Source organism: Charadrius vociferus, unplaced genomic scaffold (genome assembly GCF_000708025.1).
Source record: "Charadrius vociferus isolate BGI_N301 unplaced genomic scaffold, ASM70802v2 scaffold390, whole genome shotgun sequence".
In the NCBI taxonomy this organism is placed as follows: domain Eukaryota; kingdom Metazoa; phylum Chordata; class Aves; order Charadriiformes; family Charadriidae; genus Charadrius; species Charadrius vociferus.
In genome coordinates, this window is record NW_009646433.1 from 1,268,064 (window position 1) to 1,277,730 (window position 9,667).

The following is a 9,667-nucleotide window of genomic DNA, read 5'->3' on the forward strand; positions in this document are numbered from 1 at the left end:
AATTTAAACTTAACGTTAAAAAGATAAAGGAAACTACATTTTTCAAAAGCCTTTTTATTTTCCTTCACCATTGTTGTTTTACAATACAAATATCACCTTGTGAATACACAAAAACCCTACAGAAGATAACTCTGCTTCACGTAAAATACAGAATGGATATATATATATATTTATATATATATTTTCTCTTCTTCATTCTTTAAAAAAAACTATTTTGTTCTGCACATTGGCAAGTTTAGGATAGAATACTTCCCCAAACATACAGTATGTATGGTAGGAGTGAAACTTATAATTACATGCAGTTTCTGCACAAATATTTTAAAGAAATAGATTCTCTTTTGTTGTTTCTCAACAACATTTCGATACGGGATGGAGAAACCATTCGTAGTTCACTCAGTGATCATTTGTAAAATTCTTTAAAAAACAGGAATTCATGGCTGTTTTTTCTTTTTAAAATACAGCTACCGAGTAGACAATAAAGTGATATCTTTTAGTTGGACCTGCCCACAATGTGTGAGCAAGATCGGACCCTTTTTATTTGGTTTATGGTTTGTTTACACACACATGGCAATTTCAACATCATCAGCAAACTTCCAGTTTAATTTAGCTATAAATGCAAAAATTAGTAATTATACAGTATATATAATTCTGCTTTCATGGAATACTTTATTTTAAATAAAAACATTTAAGACTGCCTACTGACCATACAATCAAGACAAGAAAGGCACTAGAAACATAGACAAATCTCTCTCTCCCAAGAAGCATCTTCTTTAAATTTTAACTCTCTATTCTCTGACATGTAAAAATCTTTTTAAATTTAATTTTCATACACATTTTGAAAAATAAAGTTAGGAAATACTTAGAAAATCACTTTACAACTTTTTTTCTTCTTCTTTTTTTTTTTCTTTTTTTTTTTTTTTTTTTTTTTGCACTTTTTGACACAGTCACTGCAGATTCTACAAAATCAAGATTACCAAACCTTCCTGTGTCTATCATCTTACTCGTAGCGCGGTGCAACAGGTAGAAAGATTTCTCGATTTTACCCAAGGCAGGTATTTAGAAACCTTCATATAGTCATTTGCTAGAAAATGGCTTACAGCCCAATCTTTGGGGCAAGAGATATGAAAAGTATGTTTTCCCAAGAAAATAATATGCTTTATTCCCAGACGTGACTGGAAAGACCAGAACTTATGATATAAAAGCTTTCATTTATGCTGTCGCATCATATACAAAGGAACATGGTGATGGGTCAATGTAAATCCCAAATCTATTAAGAAGAAATGTATAACAGTGCATGATAAGTTAAATTTTCTTTATTGTTGTCCAACGCAGATCCTTTGGAGAGAAAAAAAGATCACAGTGCTTACCAGGTAACTGAATAGGTTAAGTCAAGGGAACTGTTAAAAGAAAGGGTTAGGGAACGGTTGATTTTGTTTTTTCTTTTTTTTTTTTTTTATGGCATCTTCTCATACGGAGTCCTTAGCACTTGGGACAGGTCCTTCCCCCCCCAAATTTTGTCCGTTGACACGCTGTTATGTGTCGTTCACCAGGCGGCTGTATTTCACCTGCCTGCCCCGGTGCAGCACCGGCCAGGGGAAGGGCCAGTGGTAGGAGCGAGGTACAATTCCTTGGACATTCTTTTCAAAGTACTGGAAGGGCTTGTACCACCAGACCCTTGCAAGGAGGTTAGTTTGGGAAGCTTCTTTTAGCACCTGCACAAAAATAACCCGAAAAAAAAGAGAATTACAAAAGGGCACGTCACTACTTTTCCACAGCCTCCCTGCACACACCAAACGCTGCTCCCGAGCAAGGCTCACCCTCACTTCCAAGACCTCGGCTGTTCAACAGTCCCACCAGGAAAAGAATGAACGGCCCAAAAGATCAGTCTTCTCCTCTCCTTTGGGCATGAAAACCAACCAACCCAAAGCGCAGCCGTTTCCATACGTATCTCTGAAATGTCACGTAGCTCAAGAATCGCTTCAGAGCTCGGCTGCGTGCCTACAGGGCAACAAGCAAGGCATGCCTCGACCCATCCAGAGGAGGTAAGGAACCCTGCCCTGCCCTCCATGTCCTCTCAAACCCACCCTTTGGCTTCTCCTAGCCGTGGGCAAGCCACAGCTGAGACACAAGGAGTGGGTAGACACCGAGGGAGTTATCCAACTACCCTGCCACACGTTTGCAACACTAGGGCAGGGAAGCGTTGTATCAGCCCACCGGAAGGCATGAGCACGGGGCTTGTACACTAAGCTCTCTTTCCACGGCACAAACTCACATGTAAAACGTATCCACACTTTAGCCCCAGTGGGCTTCTGCTTTTAATTTTAAGGTCAGACACAAGCTACAGCCCTCTGAACGTGGAGCAGCACCAGGAAGGAGATGCGTGCTCAAGTAAGGATCCAGGGATCAGCGTTTCCCAATGTCTCAGAAGCTTATGGAAGCAATGCTTGGCCACCTGCTGAGTCACATCGCGCGGCAAAACAGGAACATTTCCGTACAGTAGGGCAAAGGGCTTTCCTGAGGCAAGGCCTCGTTAGCACTCAAGGCAATCCTGACTTCAGTAGCTTCTAGTTTGGAAGCACAACCGCTCAGCGCCATTGTTTTGACAGAGCCCAGGAGCAAAATCAAAGCGTGGAAGTCAGCCTGGTGCTGCACGACAAGAGTTAAAGTCTGGGCACAGATCGCTATCAAACACAGTGGTTCCCAAACTGATTGAACATCAAAGCGCATTCTTCGTAATTAGGCATTTGGTGGGAAAAACCTACCACAGGGCTTGACTGTGATGTATTGCTTCAAGTAGCATCAAAACCACTGGAATAATATGACACGGTGGCTAGAAGGCCCCGATATGATCTCAGAGTCTGTACCATCGCAATATTAACTAACGTCCTATCATCATACTAGGTCTTTCTTAAGCATAATTAACTGCAGTCATATGCAACAGAGAAACAACATATCTTTCTCCACGTTGCAAAGAAAATATTTGGACTCCAATTTGCTCTTACAGACCTAAGAGTGAGTGTCTCAAACTCACTAGGTCCTTCCCACGGACAACAGACATGCACATTTTCTCTCCCGTTCCTCAGCACTATAAGCTCATCTCTTACTGATCTAGTTCACTGGCAGGAAAGTACGAACAACAAGAATGACATGAGACCTCATTTAGACTTCTTCATTCAACCTCTGAATCATTTACCGCTGCCCTCTGGTTGAGTATCACAAACCACGCTTTGGTCTCTCCCATTGAGCGCCGCGTCTCCTCTGAAGCAGCTCCTCATCCTCAGGATTTCCCTCACCACCCTATTTTTCATGCCTTCACAGACACGGTACCTTAGGAGAGGAGCAGCCTGTCCTCTTCTGCACTATCCTCCAAAAGGAAAACGTTTCCCTTGGTCAGGGGAACTTACTGCTGCTTGAGAACACTTTGAAAAACTGGTTTGTTTTTAGTGAGGCCTCATACTGTTCTCCTAGAGAGCTGTCATCTAGCTAAAGGGCACAAGCCACAGAACCTAAGGAAAACCCAGCTGGCGTCAACAAAAAAAACCCAACCCCAAAACCAAGGCAAAACCCCCTGATTACATGCTCTGCTGTGACAAAACTGGCCAACTGGCCCAAAGTCAGAAGGACTTCAAAAATGGAGGTTACAGAGTAGAAGCAGGGAGGCCTGCCTGCCTGCAGGTAGACCTACATGTATTTTTGCGGTCAAGACAACAAGATGAAACCAACCAATGAGGGCTCTTTCCTTCCTGCAAACCCAAGGTGAGGAGTGATAGAGAGGGATGCTCCACAAGACACAGGTGAGTCCGCTCCTACTTCTGCAGAAAGGCCCAAGGCAAAGCGCGGACCTTCGCCCACCCCCACGCTACGGCAAATGGTCAAGCAGATCCAAAGCCTGGGAGAAACTCACTTGCTGGTTGGCCATTGTGTGATACCACCAGAAAAGTCTTGTAGTGATGTAGTAAGCCACCACCACGTCCACAGTGTAGTGGTCATGAGCAAGGAGGATGCAGAACATCCCAACGATGCTGAGGGCCCAGCAAAGCCAGTGATACCACCAGAGTCGCCGTGGGGAATCTGGAAAGGACAAGCAGTGATTATTTCAAAGCGTAACGTTATCAGTGCGCAAGACTATTGCTGTAAGGAGCGGAGGACACCGACTGCAGTCCTGGGTGGGTAGCGCGATGCCCGCATTAAGATTAAGAGCAGCAACGCCAAGATCACAAACTAAGCACCGTTCTCTTAAGGTGTAACTTAAAATTGTACTCAGGGGTAATTGGATCCTGGGAAAATAGGAAGGTTACGGAATCTTTGAGAAACTGGCCCAGTACGTAATGATATAATATACCCCGGTCAGTAAAGTTAGCTGATTTGTATTTCAATATTGAGTTTACATAGACGGCAATCCATTCTTTTCGCCTTTCACAAAAGATAATTGCATACGTTAAGGCCTGATTCTTGCAAAATGAGCGACCTTGCATTTAGCACGGCTCTCATCTGTCTCTAGACTAGGAGACACGTAATTGAAATACCATTCATCAGGCAGGGTGCAACAAAGGTTTCGATTATATTCTAAAGAAAGCATTTTATTTAAAAAAAAAAATAAATCTAATTCAGACATCTATATGGTAATGTGTTTTATTTTGCCTCTAAAGTTTTCTTTTTCAGTAAGCCCCATGTCTTTGAAGTTCTATTATTTTTCTTCAGTTGAAAAAGCGTGCATTTTTACTTTAATTGTATTTACCAATCAGCACAACAATAATTTTCAATTAGCAAGGAATTATACAACAGGAAATGCCACGTGAACCGTAACCAACTTACACTCTTTGATAAATAAGTATGTAAGAGTTAATATGACGGTGTGACCGCTGTACAGATAGTCGCCACACATGTTGTGGGATCCTGTGATGGACAATCCACCGCCAGCAATCAATTTCATTATCCTTCGCAGATGAGATTCCCAGTCTCCAAAAAGCTGGTGGAAAAACAAAACACAAAAGCACGGTAAAATATCGGCATTGACCTGTCAGAGTTTAAAGCAATGGCGTTAGCCAGCAACTTTGCCTTTCAGTTATTCTCTCTTTTTGCTTTGATACATGAGACCAATCTGTAAATCCACGGCTTTTTCCGAAAGCTAGCAGCACTTTTCTAGAGGGGAAAAAGACTGGAAATGAGACACGGGCTGACCTTAGGAAAGCCAAATTGAAGCAAACGGTGTCCTTCCAGTGAGGATGCCCCTCTGCCTCCTCCCAGGCGACTGAAGGGCAGCTGGCACTGTCCCAAGACTTTGCTTTTGCTGCTCTCAGCTCTAAACCAAGCCCAAACGTTAAACAAAACCACAAAGAAAATGTATGCTGTGGGACAACCACAACCAGGACCTGCTGAGCACCTCCGGGACCCAACGGGAAGCAGGAACCATCTGTGCTCAAAGGAGCGGGACTTGCAGATCAACGCACACGACTACACGTGTGCTGCATCCTTACCTCATTTTATAAAGTTTTAAAATCCGCAGTAACCATTTAACAGTCAGAAGGAAACACAGGTTCCCCTCTCACCCCCCGATTGCCCATTATAGGCATGTTTTTCTTTTATTTTAAAGCTCGGTCTTGCTTTAAGAAGCAGAACTTATTAATTCCTGACAAATGCTCCCCAAAGCCCACTCTTCACAATCATATATAACTCAATAAGGTGTTGAGAGGTTATTCTTTTCCTACCAGTATATTTCTAGCTTTCAGGAAAGCCCAGCTAATCCTCCGTCTTATTGGGGCAACAGAAGAGCACAACATGGGCTTGTCTTTACTCGAGTCATGAAACGGGACTTGCCAACGCTGTAAATTTCCAAAAGTGGCAGATTTACTCACTTCAGCCCATAAATAACTGTGTTCTTTCTTCTTTAATTTCATAACGGCTGACCGATCAAACACAATGTTGACTCCTCTCCCACTCACTTCTCTTTACAAAAGACCTCGGTGCCTCCAGAAGCCACACGTGGCTTGGCAAATGCTCTGCCCTGTCAAACAACCGGCGTAGTACATTTGTTGGCTTTATTTCCCCAAGGAACCGAAGCATTGCGGCTTGGTTCGTACAGACCAGCAATCCTCACCAAAACAGCGACAGCACGTGTCCCGAGTCACAGCAGGATTTTACTACCCATAAATCAGCGGGTTTCCCACCTCTCATCTACCTTTTGGCTGTGCACACAAAGCCGCTGAGCTGCGTGCAGTAGATATTTCACAGAAATTATGTTTTTCCCTGTCTTTCTCCTGCTTAAATCAAGCTATAGCACAAACAATGCCAGGAGGGGCGCAGAGATGAGCCGCTACGGAGAAAGAGCACTCGTGTCTAATACGGGCACCTCGTTCCCTACCGCAGAATTTCAATCTTTTAGATCGCATTTCCCCACCACGAAGAGCACGTTGCAGGAAGGGCCACATTTACACCAACGCTTGCGCGATATGAGATGGACGCAACACCTCCATCCCTGTCCCATCTCCACCCTGAGCACCCGAATTACCCTTCGAGGCTGACAAGGGTCTTGCCCAAGCGCCTCTGCCTCAGTAGCCCGGTTTCAGCCACGGCTTTCGCAAGCCCATTTTATTCCTTGGCACAACAAACAGGAGTCATTGCCAGATTGGGGAGGAGGCGGCAAGTCCTCGCGCTAACACAATTGCAAATATATACACAACTGCAAAGGAGACAAGAGTTTCACCAGCCTCAGAAAAGTCTCTTTGGGCCATTTTCAAACAAATCCTACTTGGATTTGGCACACTGAGGTGTTTAGAAATGAGTCACACGTGCCACCGCTGCAGGCTGCACACCTTCGACAGCTTCGGTGGAGACAGAAAAGTGCTGATCGTGCAAATCAGTTGAAAGCGCTAGAGAAACTGCGTAGGTCAGCGCTTCAGAAAAGGGTGGGAATGCCTGCACTGCCCCAAAGTAACCGTCAACACCTTCCCAGAGAGGGAAGCTGATGATCTGCAGAAGGACATCCCCGTCAGGCCAAACTGGTATTTTCAAATTAGTAACAATTATTGAGAAAGCGTTGCTCACAGTTTTGGTAACAGCAGGACAAGGGGGAAAACATACAGATTAAAACATGGAAAGGCAGGCAGAAGAAGTTTACCTTTGGAGAACACTTGAAATGCATGCCAGGTACTGGGAGTGTAGTCACATACATGGTAATACACCGATACAGGTATAGTGTGCCAACTATACAGAAAAATCTTCTGCTAATTATAGACCTAGAAGAAAAAGAAAAAAAGAGGAAAAAAAAGCAGGTCACTCAATGCAAACAACATATGCAAAGGTAAACAAAATGAACTACCAACTGTTCTCCATGCTTTGGAAGCTCGTGACAGCATCAGCTTACACCTGAGAATATGGATTACTTTACAGATATTCCCACGCTTTACAGGTCAGAAACACAAAAGCAAGTCAACTAACGTCACCCATGAGGGTGACTATGGTAAATATAAGGATTAGAATACAAAAGCCTGTGCAGGTTTAGTGTTGAAGATGTTAAAAGAGATTTCATGCCCCACGCTCCTCCATTAGCTTTGAGCAGTCACTAATTTGCTGTTCAAGGCAGGGGATAAAGTTACAATATTTTCATTATAAGATGAAAAGGAGTACGTTTATTTCGGCTGACACACACATTTAGTAATTACAAATGGGTGCTCGAGAAGAAATCTCTTGTATGATCCAAACGAGTGAGAACGCATCTTTCCTGAACGGCGCTCAAGAGGAAACAATTCACATCAGCAACAAAACCTCCAAAATACAGCTTTAGAGCCGCACTGGCTGCAGGACAGGGCATTTTTGGGGTACCGTGAGGCAAACTGCACTGGCTGCAGGACAGGGCGTTTTCACGGGAAGCTGCTCTCACGTCAGGCAGCCATAGCTGAAGCTTCCTGCAAGCTGCTGACGCATACAGAGAGGGCATTTTTGGGGTACCGTGAGGCAAAACCAGCACACGGGGTAAAGAGCTGCAGCTTCGACTCGGGAGTGACAGACACCCCCAAAACTGGCCCATTGAGTTTCGCTGCTACGTACCGGCTAATAACGTCACAAGGAAAGAGCTACGACGATTAAACCTCTTCTGGCACATCCATCAGGACGGGAGGAACCTCCATCTGCGCTCACATAGAGCTCAGCAAAGAGAAATCGCTGCCAGCATTACAAAACTCAAGGGCAAACCCCGATACAGCAGTTGGCGACCTTAACAGCAGCAACCCTTTGTGTCCTGCGGGTTACAGACCCTGTGGGTTTCAGCTGATTTTAAATCGTTGTTACAGTTACGATCATTGGGGGGAATACAAGGGTTACAACACAAGCTGCAAGTTCTGGCATTCGTTTGTTGCTATTTTGAAGCGTTTACTTTTTAAAAAATAGTATTTCTATCAAGCCGAGCTCTTTTGAAGCTCAAAAATTGGCCATCTTTTTTTATTTTAATAGCTTCTGGCAGAGTTATTAAACTGTAGTGCGCCACTCTCAGAGGAGTATGACTTTGCAGTGCCAGATCAATAACAACTTGAGTGTCTTAATTTATCAGAAAAGCTTCAACTATTACAGTGTAATGCATTTTGCACTCAAGTGCTCACTGCTATTGGAACACGCTATTTCATATTTTTTCTTCCCCCTCCCGGCGTAAGCACGAGCAAAGCTGGGAGTTAAAAATTATACTTCATTAATGGAGCGCCACAGACTGAAATATAAGAGGGGAAGGCACCATGCCATTGGGGCAGTGGTTTCCCTCCGCGTTTTGTATAGGGAGTTTTTCCTCTCGGAAGGGTGATCCAATAAAGATCTCACACTTGCTCCTGGCTTTTATAACCAGGCGTGAATCTGCTTTGCTTTATAACCTGGTATAAAGACAAAGAGGGGGGTTGGGGATTAAAGAAGCAGCAGCACTGTAGTTCGAGAGACTGAAGAAGCGACAGTGTTTTAATTGAGCACTGAACATCTTGGCGTTTTTTAATTAAAATTATCCACAAACCTACTTGGTTTAGTTGGATTTAACATATTTAAGCTTAGGAAAGTCTGCATCAAAGTGGTCTGTACTGTAATATAAAAAAAAAAAAAAAAAATATGTAAAAAGCCTCATATTTTCCCTTCTCAAAAGAATTTGTGAGTGTGTGATCACGATCCAGCTAGCAAGTACAACCTCTAAGCTTATTACTGGCCAAGCCAACTTTTATTACAACTATCCAGACCTCGCCTAACGTGGGTAGCGAGCACACTGCTTTTTCAATCCCATGAGCGTGCAGGCTGAATCAGATGTCAAGCACGGCCAAAACCCAGCATTGTACTACTCCCAAAACATCTGGGAATGATTCCCAGAGAAGTTAATTCTGCCTCGGCAGCTCGCCTGGACTCCTCGAGCTCCCCACGGTATCTGCGGAAAAAAGGCTTGGGCAGCCCAGAGTCCCCAGCCAAGACCTGCGCACCCACCCCACTCCCGCTTTCTGGTGAGAAACCAACCCAACGCCAGGGACAGTATTCTCTACGGATGTACAAAGAAAGCTGTCACTGATTTCCTTGCACCAGTTCTAGCGCCTTGCCCCGAAGCCAGCCAGAAACTCCAGTCTCTACCTGAAGGTAAAATTAGTTTTCAGGCAAGAAAGCAGTACCAGGGGCCAAGGGAAACCCTGCACTGAGGTTAGCTGGACAGACA

The 9,667-nt window shown here is 44.1% G+C and overlaps 1 protein-coding gene across 1 annotated transcript in view; it reads right to left on the reverse strand.

Moving 5' to 3' along the window:
* Positions 1-934: 934 nt before the first annotated feature.
* The window catches only part of SGMS1 (sphingomyelin synthase 1), an 11,444-nt gene continuing 2,711 nt past the window's right edge, over positions 935-9,667 (reverse strand). Inside the window, exons 2-5 of the mRNA XM_009881513.1 lie at positions 7,118-7,235; positions 4,816-4,969; positions 3,905-4,071; positions 935-1,712 (exon numbers count right to left, since the gene is read on the reverse strand). Of these exons, the coding sequence (XP_009879815.1) occupies positions 1,533-1,712; positions 3,905-4,071; positions 4,816-4,969; positions 7,118-7,235 (619 nt within the window). The 3' untranslated portion in view covers positions 935-1,532. The remainder of the gene's footprint in view (positions 1,713-3,904; positions 4,072-4,815; positions 4,970-7,117; positions 7,236-9,667) is intronic.